The following is a 20420-nucleotide window of genomic DNA, read 5'->3' as shown; positions in this document are numbered from 1 at the left end:
AAGGGGATGTTGTTTTTTGGTGGTCTTGGGAGGGGGGTGTTAGGTTGTTATGCAGAGATTTTTTTTAGTTTTTTAATTCATAACCTGTAAAAACCAATTTGGTGTGATAGCTTGAAAGAATTCCCCATTTTTATCTCCTAGATGTCTGGGTGGAGAACTTTACCTTTTTAAAAAATTACTGRCCTGGTCTGTGATAACTGTCTACCAATTTATTATTTGAAGATGATTAGTGAAATTATCATGATTRCAGGTTAATGTCAGTTTCTAAAAAAAGCAAGTTTGTGAGTTTTATTCTAGTTCAAATTATGTCAATTCTGAGTCTCATTTCTTATGATTCCCAGACAAGTTAGTACTTTTACCTAAAGACTTAGAGCAAGTAAGAATATTATCCCAAATGCAGTGCCTCAATACCATTGCAGGTTTCCTCCACAATATAAACTGGATTTAGTTTCCCATGCAATAAAGTTGTTTTTTATCTCTAATTATTGTCACTTCCATTTGGCATTCCTTTTTTGAGTGATACAAATGGAAGGAGCTAAACTGGAACAAATTGAAGTGTGATCGTAAGTATCTCAGCATGGAGTAAACCATTGATTCAGTCCATTCTTCTCACAAGTCACTCTGCTCTCATTGTAGGAAGCTCCATAAGCCACAGAAATATAAGACATATAGCTGCACCCCAGTGCAGGGGGTTTTATTGGGCATACAAAATAGAACCAGCACTCTTCTCGGGCTAAGGTAACCTACACATAGGCATAGAYGTGTTCACTCTAATTCTCAAATAATGAGGGAGTGCTAATGATCTATGGCAAGAAAAAGCAATCCTAGAAGCAGGAGGGTCCAAAACTTATATACTATTTTAATAAAGAAGAAGGGTGGAACTTCGATAAGAAAATTTGTCCTTTCCAAGTGAGACACAAAATATTAAGCCAATTAATTAAAGCTAGTACTGAAAAACTCCTTCAATTGTTTAAACTTCTCTCAGAAAAGCTCCAATATACTCAAGAAAGTGGGGAAACTTCTGAAGGAGGTGTCATAGAAGGTAAATTGACTGGAGAGCAATCAGAGCAAAGCATTTAAAAAAATTCAGCAAGGTGAAAGAAATTAATTATGCAAATGCATTAATAAAATTCAACTTTCTGTCTGAGCTAGGAAGCATATTTCCTAATATTTGGAACTTGGCCAATTACATTTCAAGTAAAAAGTCATATTTCTCCTAACAACCAAAATACCTTTAGAAAACCTCATTTGGTAACCTGACTTGACATGTCCCATTATCTACAGAACACCACTGCCATTAATAGCTCAATTCATTTCAAATTACTTTGAAAACTGAAAAATGAGTAACATTAAGAGGAAAGATACTGTTTAACTGTAACCAAAAGCATGCATAACAATTTATATTGACTTCAATTGTATTCAAATATGTCTATAATCAAATCTCATAGTATTTWTATATATATATATTGTACAGCACACAAAAGTACTTAGAAAATGGAATATGCAACATAAAAATGCAATTTCTAGAACAGATTAATACACTAATAGGTTATGTATTACCTTACATTAAATATTAGTCTTTGTCACAACTATGGAAACAAACGCCAATACTGAGAAACAGAGTCAGTGAGATGATCCAAATAGTTAGACTCTAATTTTATAACACAGAATTTTCAATGGCTATATCATTGTCTAAGAGAAAATCTAATTGTTCTCGAAACCAAACAGGAAAAAAAGCTGTCTTCATGTCCTTGTTTCATGAAACTCTCTGTACTCACTACTTCAGCTGCTGCAAGAAGGCWCCAGACAAACCCCTATCAAGGTACTGAAGAGAGAGTTAATTGCACTAGTAACTGTCTTGAAGAGAGGAAAGGTRTCCTCAGTAAGAAGAAAGGAATGTTCCAAAAGAATGGATAGACGTTACCACCTTAAAGAAAAAATGCTAGTTTCCCCACTACTGAATACAACTAGAAATACCCATTTGTCTCTTTTGACTTCCCTTGCTCCTAATAAGATTTTAAATTCCACCAAAGTTTAAATAAACTGCTAAACAGCAACAAGAGTGAAAAGAATTACAGCTCTGTAGGTATCATCCAGTTCCTCACCCACTTCCATAAACCCAGTAGGGAAATTAATGAAGATGCATAGGCAAAAGCACTGTTTTGCATTCTCTGATAAGTGAAGTGACAAAAGGGATTTTGTGAGATCTTTCGCCCCCAGCACATATTTTAAATGGCAGAATCGTTTATAAGAGGCAGTTAAAGAACAATGGCAATAGCCGAAGTTGCTAGATTTGGCTCAAGATCTGAGCCGTTTGCTCCCTGGTGTGCAGGACTGAGAGAATATATAGTATCCTGGCACCTGCTGTTAGCAGCTACTTTAGGGAATTCAAAATTTAATTAACCTACATAGTAATCCATRAAAGATGTTATGTAAGTTCAGAATGACCATTTAGAAATCTCAAGATTTCTATATTCTTTACCCTTCTACTTGTTAATCCATTGACAACAGATACCAGGTGAAAAAATGGGCCACACTTTCACGTAGGCAGATGTTTGGAAACATAAGCATTTTTCAGCATAAGCAATTTGTTTGTATGAATCGGGAAGAAACCCATGACTAGGATGCTTGCCCTTTTCTTAAACATAAGGCCACACTGCTGACAAGCAAAACTCTCCAGAATTCCAAGGCCATCCAGTCCCTGCTGCTCGGGCAGAACTGTGAGCTGCAGATCCCTGAGGCTCCACAGCCCTGCTACAGACACGCTATTGCATGAGTGATTCAATATGCCCGCAGTTATGCTTCCGGAGCATTAGAAAATGTCTTGAAGCCCCTCTGTCTACATAAGTGCTTTGGAAAAGTAGTAATTTATGAGCAAATTGTGGGGGGGAAAGTAGAAAAAAATAGGGTGGCATATGGCCAAACTTTTGACTTAATTTCACCACAGGTTGCTTTTTATTTACAAGCRGCTAATCCGCTCTCAAACTACACAATAGAGCAGCCATTGGCAAAGGCAGGCAGATAAAATTGGCATGCCTCTGTATTGTTCTTGTTAATCTGAACCATTAACAGAAGGGTGAGAAGGCTAGTTTTGTCATTTAAACAGGCTTAAATCCTTTCTCCAAATGAGCTTTTGTCTACATAGAAGAATTCATCCAGGAAATTTAARGGGTTTCTGTTAGTGTTGCATTCTGGAGTTGACAAAGCTACAGGAATACCAACCTGTTTATCTGGCCTTCATACTGTAAATGCAAAAATTATTTCCAGCTGTCAAAACCAAAAGGGGTTCAACCTGATTAAATTATTTCTCAGAGGTGAAACAGGATGAGATTATAATGTGCTAAGAAGCAACTATATGAAATCCCGAACTGCACCTGTGCAACTAGATCTCCATTTATACAGGTGCTTTTCAAATTGGATTTGAACCCTTAAATTCCCTGATTCATCCCCTGAAAAACCACAGCAGCTCAAATAACTAATGAAACTCAGAGACAGAAGGGCTTAAAATAGTTTCAAGCTGTGAAGCTAGGCCTAAGACCAACCATGTTCTTTGATTCATTGTTGATGCGACATATCAAGCATAAACATAAGTTGTACAATTCAAATGCCAGAGGTCGTAGGGGAGCCAGTATCTAAGGAATTATTTTTTCTTTAACATAGGAGAGGTCATCACCTGGCCCATAAGCATAATACACAGCCAAAAACCTGGGGAAAAAGAATGTGTTTGTTAGCATGGTCTGGTTTTATTTTGATTTTACCTGGCACATCTTGCACATATATTCAATGTGACCTTTGCTTGAGGCTCAGCCGTGTGAGCACTTCGAGTTTGATTGAATTTGCTCCCAGAAGACATCACACTTGTTACTCCTTCCATTCTGAGATCATCAAGATCCTCTGCAACAAGACAGAATGATGGGATGAACACATGATTAAATTTTGTAGCAATAAAGGAGCTTCACCTGTAGAATCACTAAAAATGGAACTGCCCCAAAACCAGGAAGAAAACAGTTACTTGCATACTAATAAGAAAAGAAATTTGAAAGCATTTTTATTTTTATATTTTATCACCCTCTTACAAGGGGGATTCTTTGAAAATATTCAATACCATTTCTGCATCAAACAATGCTGCATATTTTTAAAATCTTTATTTATCTGGTTCAGTTCTAAAAATTGTCATCAAGAGATGCTGTCCATTAACTTCATTTGACACAGGACATATTGAAGACAAAAATATTTTTTTTCATTGTATCCTACTCCTCTGTGTTTTTTTCATCATCCATTTACTTAGAAATGAAACAATATTACTAAAATAGAAGYGTTCTGCTAAACCCTGAAAATGTGAAATAGACACATATATCACATTGAAAGGAAGCATAATGTGCATACTTAACTCTACCGTGTTACTGTACTATGGGCAACTCATAATAATAACTGAATTTTCAACTGTAAAATCATTCACATTTTGAAGGGAAACAGCAGAGGGTCTCAGAGAATTTTTTTCCCAAGGTCACACTGGAATAGTGTAGCTCAGCTCGTCYGTAAATGAATTCTGGTTTACTGTCAGGACATCCTTTAATCTCTATATCTTTTGCTAGCACAAAATAGGCAAGTTGTCTATGCCTCATRTATCTACAAAGCTCAATTTTCAGTTGTTTATAACTTGATTAGACTCTAGCTAAAATGTAAACAAGCAAAGCACTGGCTAGCTTCCATTAAAGCCCATGTACCGACCATGTAACCATTGCATGCACTGACTGATGCATGTGGTTCATGGTACAAAGTATGTCATCATCTAATTACAATGTCTTTCAGATGTATACACATGTATTTTCATATATTTACATTTACAAAGAAACCTAATGTTAAAGAAGGTGAGTAAAGAAGGAAGTACAAAAAGATAGATTTTTAAATCCCAACATCAGAGGAAGAAAAGTCACAGAGAACTTTAAAGTCAGAGGAGACAATGTTCAATTAGAACTTAAAACACACAAGTAGTCATTATAGACACACAGTGGAGAACCAAGCTGTTTTTCATACACAAAGAATGAGACACAAATCCCGCAAATCTTTACCTGAAATTCTTCTGGTTGTCCTCTATATTTCATAGGCCCTACTCTTACCACTGGGCTTCAAACTCAGGGCAGTGTGGTCAGATTGTGGGGATTATGTCATGTTAACAACACTCTTTTGGGGAGACACGCTGTTTAATAAGCCACATTCAATAACAGCTAGGCTAAACTTAAATGAAAATTTAGTGACCTAAGTCCTTGAACTAAATTTTCTTCACTRTAATGTTTTATTTTACTCCTTAAGAAAACCCCCCTCCAGCCAATTTGTTGCCTTGATATAAATTGACAACTATACTGAAGTTTCTGGCATCATTCGACATCATTTCAACAMCTTTTCTTTTAAATTTCATGTATGGTTAATACACAAACTAATTCAAAGGACCTAGAAGGTTATATGATAGAGAGCTATGAAATCAATCATCTATGAGTCATTTCAGAAAAGGTATTACATATTTGGAACACATTATGTATTAAAATAAATACAGTTTAATTGTGCTTTAAAGAGGTGTGAAAAGTTCCATATTTTTTAACACATGTAAACCACTGGATGAATTAGAGCTCAGAAGAAATGGAAGCATATGCCTCAGGTTTTTCTCCCACTAAACAGATGTGATTTCATTAAATAAGGTTTTCAACTGTTCTCTGCTTGATTAACTCCTGGCTCTCTGACGACTGTTTTGACAAAGCAATGATACAGGCTGMCCTCCATCATGTCATTTATATTTGAATTTGTATACCAAACCCATGCCTTTTTGTAATTTTTAGTTAATTACCAGCATTTTTCTCTCATGAGAAAATTAAGTGAAGCTTTGTGCAAGAAATGTGGATTCAAGAGTTGCCCATAATTGTAGCCATCAGACAAGTAGGCAGAATAGCATGCAGTATTGATTTATTGTCACAGCAGTAACATGCATATAAAATGCAAATTTAAAATACCGAAAACCTACATCATATACAATTGTTAATTTTTCTCAAGGAATTTTCATTGATCAAATTGAACATTGGGTGTTATTTGTCCCTGWCAAGCTACAAAAAGCTGTTAATAATACAACTAAACAGAGAAGTGTAACTCCATCTACCAAATCCAAAGAATTAACTGCAGCATTTGAATTAATTTGATTAATCAGCATGGAATGATTTCRGTTTCTTCTGGATAGCTCAGATTTACAGTGCAGATACTGAACTTTTTTTTCTCACTGAAGCAATTAAGCTTTGAGAACCTGCTTGGTTTGCAATACCCACAACTTTGGATGGGGATTTTTGAGTTTGTAAGCAAGTTTATATGCCATCTTCCAGAYTGAGCACATTCACTATTGAAGGGATTTAGTTAAAAAAAAAGTGACCTAAAAAAATAACAAAACGCAGCAGCAATAAAACAATATATCATACAGAAATTTTAGTACTAAACTCAGTCTGTGTGTATACATTGTTCAATAATTCATGTGTGCATTGCAGAAAAATATTTGATCACAAATAAAAAAGTTATTAAAATAAATACAATCAATGAGACTGTGCATTTTAAGAGCAAAAAATAAAAGAGCTCCAAAGGTTCAGATGCTTCTATGTTACTTCAGAAAGAGCCAGTGTTAGCAAAATAGGATTTCATTGAGAAGTCAATTCAGTTACAGGGTCTGGACACTGAATCTYTTCTCTTTCTTTTTATTCTTTGCTAGACCAAGTGATACAGCTGAGTGGCTCCATGATTTCACTGAGCAGCAATGAGGTAATTCACTGAGAAAAGAGAAAGAAAAGCCAAACTGGTGACTGCTTGTGTCATGAAAGACAAGAATATGGTGAAACTTCTCGAATACTTAGAAAATTGTTATCTATCTTYGTATAGGGACAGGCTTGAAGTTCATATAAACGAAACTATTTTTATTTATGCTAATAAATTATGCCAATAAAAGTTTGTTATTTTAACGCAGGACTGTACACTGTATTTATTTTATTTAATGTTCACTGTCTGCTATTCTCTAAATGAATAGGGTATGTTAAGACCCTGCCTTGATCCTAGAGCAATTTCTATTAAATATGTTCCATGTGGTTAAAAAAAACTACCTGCAAACCAAGCAAAAAGAACCTTACTTTTTTTTTAAATCAGCAATTTACCAAAATGAATTCATGTAGCTGCAATCTTTATGCTTTGCCCTAACAACAACAGACAAAAATACTTGGAAGTAAGATAAAGATCACAAGTGTAATACATYGTAGCACAGAACCAGATGTCTTAGACATTAATAATCATGCTRCACTAAGCTTAATTCTTTGTGATTTTTTTTTAAAATAGAAAGCTTTCATCAAAAAGGGAAGGGGAGAAAAGTATTTATTTCAACTAAACAAGAATATAGGCCAGTAACAAAGTCATGTTTTTAAATAGGACATTGTTCACAAATATTTACTTTCTTTTTTTGGGAAGGAGGGATGGGGAAAGGGGCATCAGTACCAAGTATTCTAGAAACTGGAAGACTGCTTATTGTCTCAGGATGACAGGGTGTGGAATCATCTTACAAACACTTACAAGACTTGCACACCATTCACTTTAAGGACAGAGCTCTTCTTACGCAAAACCCCTAGAAAATACAGTGAAAGCTTAGTTGCACAGAAAGCTCACGTAATTAGATCATGTGTTGTATTGTTTTACATGATCCAGTCACTTTTGTTTTCTTCCTCCATTATAAAATATGTAGTAATTTCCCAGAAGTACTTCAAGAACTATMAGGTTCTGAACTGGAAAAAATCTATGACAGCTCAGTTTGTCTGTTCAATCTAATACTAAAAAAAGCATTAAATGTCTTCATGTGAGAACAAAGATTCAGATAGAAATTCTGATTCATATGCTTGCAGGCCACCAGGAAATTCTGGTGCACCAGTAAAATAATGCCTCTTTCTTTGAAACAATGAATTTCTCAAAGTAGTGTTCTTACATTGTGGCAGACATTGACGTATTCCTTGTATATAGCATTGATTTGTGAAGGCCTGTTGGCTGAAGCACAAACTCTATATGCTCTACTAATCTCGTTTTTAAAAAAAAAGAAAAAAAAAACCCAACCAAACCAAACCAATTAAAAAAAAAAACCCAAAATACAAACAACAATAAACCACAGAAAGAAGCAACCCAAAAAGCCCAAATCAACAACATCCTACTGCTAATAGAAGTTCTGCTTGTTTCAGGAATTTAAGCTGCTTTGTATGTTAGTCTAATTTTTTTTATTTTCCTTTTCTTTCCTTAGTTTTAAGTAAATCAATTTTTAAAATTAAAAGCAAATTTTGATCAATATTTCAATCAGTTCCAATGCTGATGTCACTCATCCTTGCAACCACTATATTTATGTGCAATTCAGGCCAGTTCAACTCTGCATTCTTAAAGAAAACCGTCAGAAAAAAACCTTTTCATAATAATAGAAAAAGTCATGTTTAAATCTGTAAATTTTTCTTCAATCATAACAAAAAATATCAAAGCATTGGAAAAGAATGTATATTTAAAAAGTTTTCAGTTTGGAGTTTTTATTTTTTAACAAAAAGGAGACAGCTGTAATATTTTTGAAGTGTGTTTGGCTAACATAGTACAGATGTGCCTCACAATATATATCTGTAATAWTGAATTTCACATTACATTGTTGCTTATGTTTTCCTTTATTAAGTTTATTTTGAGTTAAACTGATAATTTGCATGCTGTTTATATGAAGTTTTACAAAAATKAGTTGAGATGAATAATAATTCATTAGTTCAGTATACCTCATTAAACATAGACCAACTACAGTGCATTTTCAGTCAATCAGAGAAAATTTTAACCTGTTTAGCATTTTATTAATCAATTTTTGCACTGAGGGTCACACTGATCTCTCTTTGCATCCACRTACGTTACTCTACCAATCCCTTGGCTGGATTAATCCTAGCTAGATTGTCAAGAGGCCAGTGAAATTCATACACCTTTTATTAAAATAAAAGTTGAGGCAAAGCCTAAAAATTACTAATAATCTTATGCCAAACATTTCCAGTAACACTGAACTTTCCAAGATAGTTTTTTTTTTCTTTTTWTTTTTTAAACTACTGGTCCAAGCATTTCTGGAGTGCCAGTTACTAAAGCATCTGTATGCTCTCTTTCATAAACCTACACACATCAAGAATTCCTATAGTACAAATATCCCTATTTCTCCAACTTAAYTTTTTTAAAAAAGAACAAAATTATCCAAGTCCAAATAAAGTCAAACATTTTACTTGTCCTTCAGAGAATTTTGTTTCCGAAGAGAGAAACACAGTAAGTAAGAAGCAAGATGCAGTGTCTACTGATGAACTAGCACATCTCCCATTTTAGAAAAAGTGCCTTTCAGTCAGGACCTATTGCACCTGACCGCAGACCAAGCAGTTATGCTAGAAAAGTTCCACTTTATTTATAGACTCATATATGAGTGATCTCAGACTGGACAGTCTGGGCAGGAAGGGATAAAGCAATGAGATCTCTGAACTCWGTGTGCACAGGCACATGTACCAACAGATACTCCGTATGTGGTATCTGAAAGCTCCTAGGGAGCTCTTGGGTGTATTAAAGGCCACACTGAGCCACTAACACATCAGCAATTCTGTGATAATCATCAAAGCTCGTAGATAAAAGACTGGAAGAAACACACTGTGGATCTTTTCTACTGCTCTTCAAACTTCTGCCTAACTGCAAAGGGACAAGAGCTCTCCTTGTGGCCCCTGCTAACCATGAATGCAGGATATGAATGGCTCTTGCATGGCATCCAACAACCGAGGCTCTGCCATTCCTTCCATCCCTCTATCAGCTTGCATCAACTCTGCTTTGTCCTGAGACAAGACCATCTGTTTTGTATCACTATCCCTATTTTGGCCAGACACTGGGACATCTGGAAGACTGCACTGTCTACACTCYGAGAAGCAGACACTGAGCTGGATACCATCAGCATACCAACAGCATCACAGCTGACAGTACATGCTCTTCCTCACTCATTGATTAAATTCATACCACTGACATCTTTCCAAAGAGGGTAGAAAAAAAAATTAAATATAATTTTGTCTCCCCAGTTGGGTCAAGCAGATAAACTAGCAAGTATATCAAAACCATTCCACAAATCCAATAGAGTAATCATGCAATAAAGTTTCAAATATACCACACAGTTTTCCAACGTTTTTACTAAAAAGAAATAAATACTTTTTAAAGAAAGTTTAGGTTACTGAAAAAACGTGCAGTCGGAGATGTTGTAGAGGTGCTATTTATTCTATTAGATTGCTTTGTGTAACCTATGAGTTCAGTGCACKATTGGGTTATGTTTGCTCATGCTTTTCACTTGGAAAAGAGAAAATTAGATTTTTKGTTTTGCTGCAATGCTTGTGCAAGCATACTGCAGTGCAAGACAGAGACCTGGCTGAAATGGAAATTAGTCTAGTGGTGCATATAATATATTTGGTTGCTACACTTCCATTGAATATTGTAGAACAAGAATATGGCCTATAAATAAATCGGGCATTGCAGCATGTTAGGTCATGCAATGTTAGCTCAAACCTAATATCTTAAACATAGAGATATATCTGGTTTCCCTCAACACTATCTTTTGCGTATGAACAAAACATTCCTCCAGAATATCTCCTTTCAGAAGATCAAAACCATCTTGTAAATGAATCACAAACATTTACCTGACAATTCTGCTTCTCAAGACATACTAAGGTTAATCATGAAACTCCACTGRACTTGTGTGGAATTTTCCATGACTCCACAGACTGAAAATTTATCCGAAGTAYTGCACGTTTCTTCCTTTTTGGGTTTTATATCCTTAATATGAGAGCTGTGAAACTCAGGTAGATCTTGCGATGGTTTTAACTTTGGAGTCCACAGCAGTGCAACAGAATGTGTACCACATTCCCTGGCAGTCACTGAATGTCCTTCTCTTGTGGAGGATAACAACTGCAGGCTGATCACTTTGTTCACTCTATCACTAAGAGGGAGTCAGAGATTCTAGAATGGAAAGCCAATTCAACATCAGACATCAAATGTTCGGCTAAGAGGTGTGAAAAAACAAGGATGAAGGAAACACAAAACATTAGGAAGCACAATCATCCTATGCTGGATGGGAGCAGCAGAGAAGAGTACACTGTATCACAGAGGATATGGTACTAATTCCATATATTTTCCTTCTCAAAAAAAAATCTGTACTGATTTCCTAGACTGCAAGCAGTTTGACTGATACAAACCTAAAAATGAGACGAAGACAAGTCACAGTACAAACCATATTAACAGAAAGAACAGAGAAAATTAAAAAAAAACCAAACAAAAAAAAACAAAACCAAAAACAAAAACTAAGACGTCTAAATTGAAAGCATCTTCAATAATATACAGCAGAGAAGATCTATTTCAAGCAAAAACAAAACAAGTAGCACTGCACCAAGAAGAAAGCTRGGTCAAAACAAAAAGGCCAAGTAATTCTGGTTTTCAATCTTCAGGCACACTAGCAGAGCTCACTGGCCCGGACATACTGTTAGATCAAATGGTGGGTGGATGAGGTCAAACTCCAAGGTGCTAACCTGCAGTCACTAAGGATGCAGCTCTGTATTCTAATAGCTTATTTCCAGTGAAAGTTATACCTATTCCTGTGCTCTCGGCCTTTTCTATCATTCCCAGTGATATCAGTGCTTGACTCTTAACTGACTGGTATGAGCACATATGAAAAATACTGCATTTTTTGTGGAATGTTCTGCATGTGGGTTGGTAGAGGTGCAGAGTTGCACTGGCCCACTGAGGGCTCAATACAAGCATTAAGATCCATCTAAAGGAAACAACAGGAAAATACAGCTCTGCCTGAATGAGCAGAGGAGGAAGCAGAGACACCTTCTTCAACAAAAACAAGCTTTCATATTCACTTAGGCTCAGCCCTTCTCCGAGAGCTATAACCCTAAGGGGTGAAAGCATCTGGTATGTAAGTAACACTAATGAGTCAGAATATGAACATGTTTATCAAAGTATAAGTAATAAAAGCAAACAAGATATCATTTTTACATTAACAGAATGATACTCCATCTGCAACTCACCACTGATGCTTTAACTGCCTTAAAATTTAGTGCAATTTTGCTTCTCTCAAGACACAGAATAAAAGTTTCTGAAAACTGAGATTCTATCAGAATATTCACATATGTCTCCAGGAAAGCATTCCTAATATATAACCAACATACAGTACTTAATACTGTGTTACCGCATTAAAGATACAATTTTCAATTTTTTTTTTTTTAAAAACCTGTTATATATGTCAAGTAATCACTGCCTTTAAGTTTTTTCTTATTTAACTGAGCAATGCCAAGCTGATAAAATCTAATATGATTGAACTTGGAAACAAGCTTGAACATGAAAAGCAGGCTAAGACTGTTAGGCTTCTTATCAAYACAGTGTCTTACCTTCTCATCACCTTTTCCTCATCTGTTTTAAAATYCCTGAAATATGATAATGTACATGAATTAAATCAGTTCTGATATTACGATACAGCTATATAAAGTTGGGGGTTTTTAAGTGAATGCAGACTTAATGGATGAGTCTTGCTGCTGTGAAAATTAACATGAATTAGAAAGGTGATCCATTGGCTCAAGGAAATTTTCAAAACTTAATTTTTCAATTAATATTGATACATATRCATGCATTTGATAATTCATATAGTTATGCAATATCAATTAAACTGCATTCCTCCAAATTTAACACCCCTTAAGTTTTCAAAACGCAAGAAACTGTTTGCAACATCTGAAAATGATTCAGCATATCCACAGAAACACTTTTTTCAGCTGCCAAATGACTTTCTCAATTATCTATGTACAATCAAAGTTCCTTCTCAGATGAGCACTTCAAAACAGCCTGGCTAAGAAATTTAAGAAGCTGAGAACCATTTCAAAAGGCACCGTGAGCAAGTACCCACAGCAGCTGACACAACTTCCCAACACTCTGCTGAAAGTCCCCTATATGATGAATGTTCTATTTCTTATGGAGTATTTCTCTATGTGAAGATTCAATATAGAGTGAATTATTGCCAAACTGTTGCTCATTTACAAACTATAAATTACATCTAATATAAAAACATCAAACCCATATAATCCAAACAAATTATTAAGAACARACTATCAGAAAGACAATTCTCAATTCACTGGTGGTATAATTAGAATATCTAGAGAATTTGGAAGTTTTAACAGAAGAGTTCAGGTTCTTTGAGCAAATATATTATGCAAGCTGTTTCACCAACGCTTTTGAACACATACATAGAAAATTAATATTCAAATACAAAAAAAACCCCTACTGCTGTGTGAGACCTTAATGAATTTTGCCTCTCATAACCAGACATACATTTAGAGCAAATTTCACAAAAAAAACTATTGTTTTTATCAAATCACTGTGTGAATATTCATTAGAAACCCCATAATGATAAATTAAGCCTAATTATTTGTGACTGACATAACCCAGTTGCTACCCATTTCCTGAAAAACATCAGGAAAATGAGTTCCTCTCAGAAATAGTCAAATATGTCAAAAGATTTTTCTATCCCTCTAAGGACATCCAAGTAAGCATGAAAACCATTTAATAAAATCCTTCACATGGATACATTTCCCCATATAGCCAAATGGAGAAACAGGTCTGGAAACTATTGTCAGACACCTTGACAAGTCTCTYCTACGCCAAACATTACTTAGAGAGTACTTCTGCAGTTAGGTGGCAGTGATTGAATAATTAAATCTTTGACATTCTGAGGAATTGTCTCTCCACAGACATTAACTCACATTTGCCTTTAGTAATTTATAGACTAAGCAGCTGATTGAGAGTCAGAAACAGGAATTAAATGATACATAAAGTTCCTTTGTATATGTAAAAATGACAATGATTCACTCAGCTTCTGAATATCCTAAATAAAAATTAGAGTAATCCATACATCAAGAAAAAGCATTTGCTTTTGCTGTGTTGTTCCAAAGTAATCTCTTAGAGATATAGGTGAGCAAGAGGAAACAATTCCATTAAAGCAAGCATAAATTGACAATGATTGTATTCTGTATGTGTAGGAGAGAAATGAGAACTTTGGTTCACAATTTAATGTTTGAAGGAGGAAATAAATGTCCAGTTACTTCTTTATACAGCAACAGGGAGCTACCACAGTGAACAGCAAGTTCTCTGTAAGGCATGCGCAGGACATGCACCCAATTCTCATATTTTTGCAGGAAAACAGCTGATTTGCCTTCAGGCGCTCTGAAATTTACATGCAACAAGAGGAATATTTCTACAGGAAAACTCTAATCCATGCACATGGCAAGCATGGCTTATCTTCTCAATCTCAAAGTCTCATGTTTTCAGTTTAGTTAGGAAAAAGATTACAAACAAGAATAAAATCAGTGAAATTAGTATTTCACATAAACCATAAATAATAGTTTGTAATTACTTATAAACAATAAATGATTTTTTATATGATCCAAATGTTACCTTTTCCAGCCTACTGGACAATACTTTAATTGTCTGAAAAATCTTGAATCTGAAATCATTCATCAGAAGAAATTTGAAGGAAGACCGAGAAAGGATTACATGCAACATAACTTTCATACTTCAATGTTAGCATCTGTATTTTTAAAAATGAGAAAATACTAAAGTCAATAATGTTTTAATATTCTGCAATAATGTAGGAATGTTTTGGAGAAAAAGAAAGTATGCTGTTTACTTTTGCTGAAAAGAACAGATATGTGACTATCACTTATTTTATTATGAACTATGCCTTTAAGAACAGTTTTGTACTTTTAGTTTCATTTATGCCACCTTTTCAAGTTTTTATTTATGTCATATTGAAAATAAAACAATCTCTTTATAACTTCTGGTTTTAATAAAATAAAGGGAGAAACCTTTTTGAAGGCACAATTGGATTTGTCTCTCTTTGGATCTGGTTAAAAATCAAAACTGACAAATCCTATTATTTGCATATTTATTTATATTTAATTATTCCCAGGACTGTAAAGTTTCTCTGAAGAGAATTAAAAACAATGGAACTACTATAATTCTTTTCATTTCTATTTTATGCCTTCATTATTGGATATTTCAAAGATATACCATTTCTTTACAGAGAAGAAATTTGGGCTGCATCAATAAACCTAAAAAACAGTAAGCCAATATATGAAACTTTTGTGTTCCAAACTCCATCTGTCACAAAGGCACACTGTAACCTCTACTGTTTAGTTCAGGAATGCACAAACTTTATGCATTTAACATCATATACATACACAGAAAACCTATTAAACTTTAATTTCTTTTTCAGCTGCTCAATATCTCAAAGTTTTGCWAACCATTTCCATCCTCACTTTTAGAAATTCTTCCAAAGGTGACTCACCATCTCTCTTCCCATGATTACATTCACTCACCACAAAACCTTGGCTTTATATGCATKGGTGGCCAAACTCGTATTTTACTGCAGTGGAGCCAGGATTTAACTGGTTTAATTAATTTAATGTTCTAAGTGTGCTCCCTGTGCTGCTTGCTGTTCAAAGACCACAACGACTCAAGGAGCAGTTTCACAATCAGTTTAAGCTAAACTAAGTCTGTGCTGCCACTGGAAGAGTCAGACCTGTTTGTCCCCGTGTCAGCCAAYTCACTTGTCCCATCCTTATGCCAGCAGCAGTGCTTGTGTGGCCCACAAGGAGCAGGGCCAAGGAGCTCCGCTCTCTGAAAGTTCTCTCTTGCCTGCTGCATTATTTTGGACTCAGCTTAGACTCATTCATCAGTGTCTTCTCTGATGGTTTTTGTTCAGACACAGAACCGTCTTAAACAGGCAATCAGAAAAGCTGCTTTTAAATACAGCTTTATATTTGTTTTCAACTCAGTGTCTGATGATATAAAACCAGTTAAATTAAAACAGGATAATGGCTTATTATTGAAGTTAAAATAGAATATAACACCAGAAAACATCTTCATAGAAAATAGCAATGTTTAGTCATCTTAAAATATCATTTTTATTTTCCTTGAAATAGGAAATTGAAATCATATAGGCTACAATTTGAGTCAACATTTGGTAGATATTAGAAATTAATTTTAGGATTTAATTTTAATTTATGATTTTAATTTAATTTTCAAATTTTTCTTTAACAGCTCTTGCTTTGGGTTTAGTTTCTTAGAAATTAAATTTAGGATTTTCTAATTGAATTTTTAAATTTTACTTTAACAGCTCTTGCTTTGGATTTAGTCTATGCAAAAATATAGTATTATCTTGAGATCATTGCAGTAGTACTGAAGTACAGAGAAACATACAGAAAYGGTCAAAATTTTCACAAGTCAAAAGCAAAAGGTTAGAAGATAAATTTGCTTCAAAAATTGATATTTAGATTAAATCAACACTCTTGACTGCAGGAAAAAAAAGTGAAATAAGGAAAGGACTCCAAATAAAATATTACATACAATAGTTTCTGGTGTCTACTTGTACATTTTACAACTCCATTGACTACAAATTATTGAATATCAAAGATAACTTGTATCCTTATATTTGAATCTAGCATATTTCCTCTTTCTTGTYTCATCTTTGCCCATGGCCACACTTTTTTTAATATCCTTATTTGTTGGTGTGTTCTTGTCTCTCCCTCACCATCTAATCCTCACTAATTATGCACAGGATCCAGTTGCTATTTATGAAGACTGATGACAGCCTTCAGTTGAAATGTTCCTTTATGTTATTTTTTATTTATTTTCCAGCATTCCTACTTTGTGGTGTTATAAACTGATGATTACTCCTGATTTATCTTTTCAATATTTGTTCTGTTTGTGAATTTCCCATACCCTGAATTCTTTTCATCCTCCACAGACTACCAGTCTGCCACCTCTCTTGAAGTATAGCCTTCACTACATTTTGCCCCATCTTCATGATTGATACATTAATAATCAAAATGTCCTAGATGTAATAACACCTACTGCCAGTAYATTCACAAAGAATGATGTCTTCATGAATGCTGGGTCATTAAAGAAAATGTAAGAACAGGAGCAGTAGCAGCATTACTTTTGATGTCAGCAGGTGCACTGCAGTTACTGCAGTGAACTTGTAAACCCAAGGTATTGTGCAKCACAGCGACTCTGTGAACCACAGCAAAGGCTAATGAGATTCTTGGTCTGCCCAAAATGACTTACACTTACAAAAGATGATACTGATAGTGTTATCTGACTCGAGTGTTTGAAGCTATCCTTTGTTTGCAGGGGAGCCACAGAAWTTACTGCAACAGTCATAATTTTACCTGATGGAAGTTATATTCTCTAATTTCTTAAGACAGCAATCAAAGCAGACAAATGGAATACTTGAAATTTTAGATGGGCTGAAGACTTGTGCTGAAGTGTGGTTATTTAGTTCTTTGTGCTCAATCTCACTCTCTTCTAATTTTTATTAAGGCTTTTCAAATTGCATTTTGAGTTCTGCAAGTATCAGAGGAGCTACCAGGCTGAAAAAMCACATTTGTTCCTTTTGTACTTAGCTATAAATTGTCTCTTACTTCACTCTGTTCTTTCTTCTCCATGTTTATTCTTTCTCCATCCTCCTTTTTGATTTTAGCAATTACAACCACTATTCCATTCCCATTTAATTTTACAAAACAGAACACTCTCAGAAGCTCTTCACATGTAATACACTATAAAAAGGATGTCTGGCCAAGCAACAGTCTTTTAGTAYGTTTAATACTCTGTTTTCAAATAATAATAGGTAACTTAACAAGTAGGTTTGCATTTTGTCACGTTATTCACAGTTTTGCATATTATTTGCTGCTTGTAGCATTTACAATTACATTTATCATCTAACTTTTAAATTCAGGGTTACACTTGGTATCATGTTCAATGGTAAAAGGACACACCTTGGAACATATAATAAAATTAAATTTCAGCCTGGTAGGGAAATTAAACAAAAAAGGTAGTTAATTACTCTCTAAGCAGCAAACTTAATGAATCCTGAATTCTCAGAGATTTGTCACATCTCAATAAATCCTGCACCCTAATATCAGCTGTTTCCCTCCGTATTTCTTAGAGTATCCTCTCCATAGTAATTCTGCCCAWCTTTCCTCTTTTCCTCTCCTTCATTAACTGAAAACAGCTTGTCCCAAAATGCTTCAGCAAATCAGCAGATGCTTTGTTTGATTCAGAGCCATAAGAGTGATCAATCTGCAGTGGCAACTCTTTGTCTTGTACTAAAGCTTCAGGATGGTACTAATGAGATTGTCTTCCACCCAGACATCAGTTTCCAGGGAATTGGGGGAGATTTCCTGGATGAGAGAACTGCCAGTTTCAGTTGAAATTTGACAATGGAATTAAAAGGGCTAGAACTCAAAGACAGAGCAGCACACGTTATAAAATCATCTAAGTCCACACAAAATCAATCTCATTGGAAAAGAGGAGCTGAAAACATACAGAGTGAAAAACGATGTGCATGGGAGATCACTACTGGGTTACACCATGCCAMGATCACTTGTTTTACTCGTGAACATTCTTGCCTCTGAAATAAACTCTTGGTAAAACAAGTATTTCCCTTTTTATCAGCTTTCAGTAGTTAGTGAGCTTTACTCCTTGAAATACTGAATACATGAGGTTTCTGGCAGACTCACCCTGCCTGATGCTGCTACCAGGAGAAACCATCTTTCCCTCCTCTGCCAGACAGTGCTACTCTCCTAGGAGAAACAGATTTCCTTAACACACTGGGCTGAAAACAACAGTGATTCACAAGCAGATCAGATGTCTCTGCCTTGAGGGTTTCTGTATCTATTAAAGGTTCAGGGCAAGGTRGAGAGCTGAGGGTGGCAACAACTCCAGCCAACAATCTCCTGCGGCAAGTCTGTCAGAAGCCAAACAACAACCAATTATACGCACTAATGATTTTGCATGCCTTTGTTCATTCTTTCTCTAAACTGCTATCTATAAAACTCTTCAACTTGTCTTCAGTTGTTTCCCTCTCACATTTTCCAATGTCCTCCCCCTTCTGCTACAGAGCTGTGAAATGAGGGTGCCTAGAACAGAARGGCTTTATACCAAACGAGGGTAACTTGCTGGATAAAACAGGACAATTGAAAGACRCTTGAACAAAGTCAAGCAGGATACCCAGTACAGATAATGTTATTACTTTGACCTAATAGCATGAGCCAAAGGTATCTGACTTCTTGTATGTTCACAGCTGCTTTGGGCCTGCAATCATATCATCACAAGCATTCATGTTAATTTAGCAGTCTGAAGATGGTAGCAGTAGGACAAATCATCTTTTCTAATCTGTTCAYGGACATTTCTCAACCACAAAAGACAGTTAACAGAATATTGTTAATTTTTAGAAAATTCTTCACTTGTTTTTGGCCCTGACCATCTTAGATATTTTAGTGTAATATAAATATCATTTAACTTATCACATACCTCCCATTAAACTATAACATTTTAATAGAGGTACTCACTGCTACTGGATTGCTAAAATAATAAATATTAAATTCATCATGATTAATTAATAATTATTATTATGCCAAATGGGTAGCTTTTAATCCATGGCACCAYCTTATTTTTCACTTTATGACTACTTTATCTCTTCAGTATCTTCTTGTGTGAGGTTTTGGCAAAAGTTTTTTATGAAAGTGCAAGTAGTGGCACCAAAATTTCAAAAGCAGAGAAAAATCCCTCACACTCAAATAGTTGATTTACTAAATATTGAGAGAAATAGAAGCAATACGTAAATATTTAGTGTTTGAAACCAATATTAACCTCAAAATCAATGTTACAGCTCACATCCTAACAATATATTTCGTATGAAAAGTTGTGAAATATTTATATGGAAACTCCTCTTAAGCCTTCTTTCTCAGGACTGAACATACTAACCAGCAAACTAAAAATAAATCAAATTGCAAAGATAAATTAATATAAAAATATAAATACAATTTTGTAATAAATTCAATTGGTTTTATTTTTAATTCAAAATAAACACTTACTTTAAAAAAGAATATTTTCTATTTTTACTACATAAGATGGTAATTGATAAACAAGTGCTGGGCTCCACAGTTTTTCAAAAAAATATATCTGTTCAAAGATATTCAGTGTGAATTTATGACACTGGGACATACATACCAACTGACAGAAAACTATTTTACCTATCACAAAAGTGATCCTAGTAAMACTAAGGAAAACACATTCTTGACTATTCTTTGAATGGCAAGAGCAAAATAAAAGGGTTCTGATATACACTGACAAAAATTTTGAAWCAGGGGAGCTTAATAAGCAAACAAAAGAGAACTGACCTATTCACCATGAAACACCGAACAGGATTATGTTCTTGAATTCTGCTCATCATGATCATAACTAATCTTCATATAAAAGTTACATGAAATGCTGCATAAACGCAACAT

General features: G+C 34.8%; 1 protein-coding gene across 1 annotated transcript in view; it reads right to left on the bottom strand.

Moving 5' to 3' along the window:
* Positions 1-20420, bottom strand: part of CUNH8orf34 (chromosome unknown C8orf34 homolog) — a 145600-nt gene that overhangs the window by 48877 nt on the left and 76303 nt on the right. The window contains exon 8 of the mRNA XM_057363911.1: positions 3759-3894. Coding sequence (XP_057219894.1) covers positions 3759-3894 — 136 coding nt within the window. The remainder of the gene's footprint in view (positions 1-3758; positions 3895-20420) is intronic.

This window comes from Malurus melanocephalus, unplaced genomic scaffold, assembly GCF_030028575.1.
Source record: "Malurus melanocephalus ecotype Western Australia unplaced genomic scaffold, MMel_1.1 scaffold_32, whole genome shotgun sequence".
NCBI lineage: Eukaryota > Metazoa > Chordata > Aves > Passeriformes > Maluridae > Malurus > Malurus melanocephalus.
Note: the sequence above shows the minus strand (reverse complement) of the source record. Positions and strands in the feature narration are given on the sequence as shown.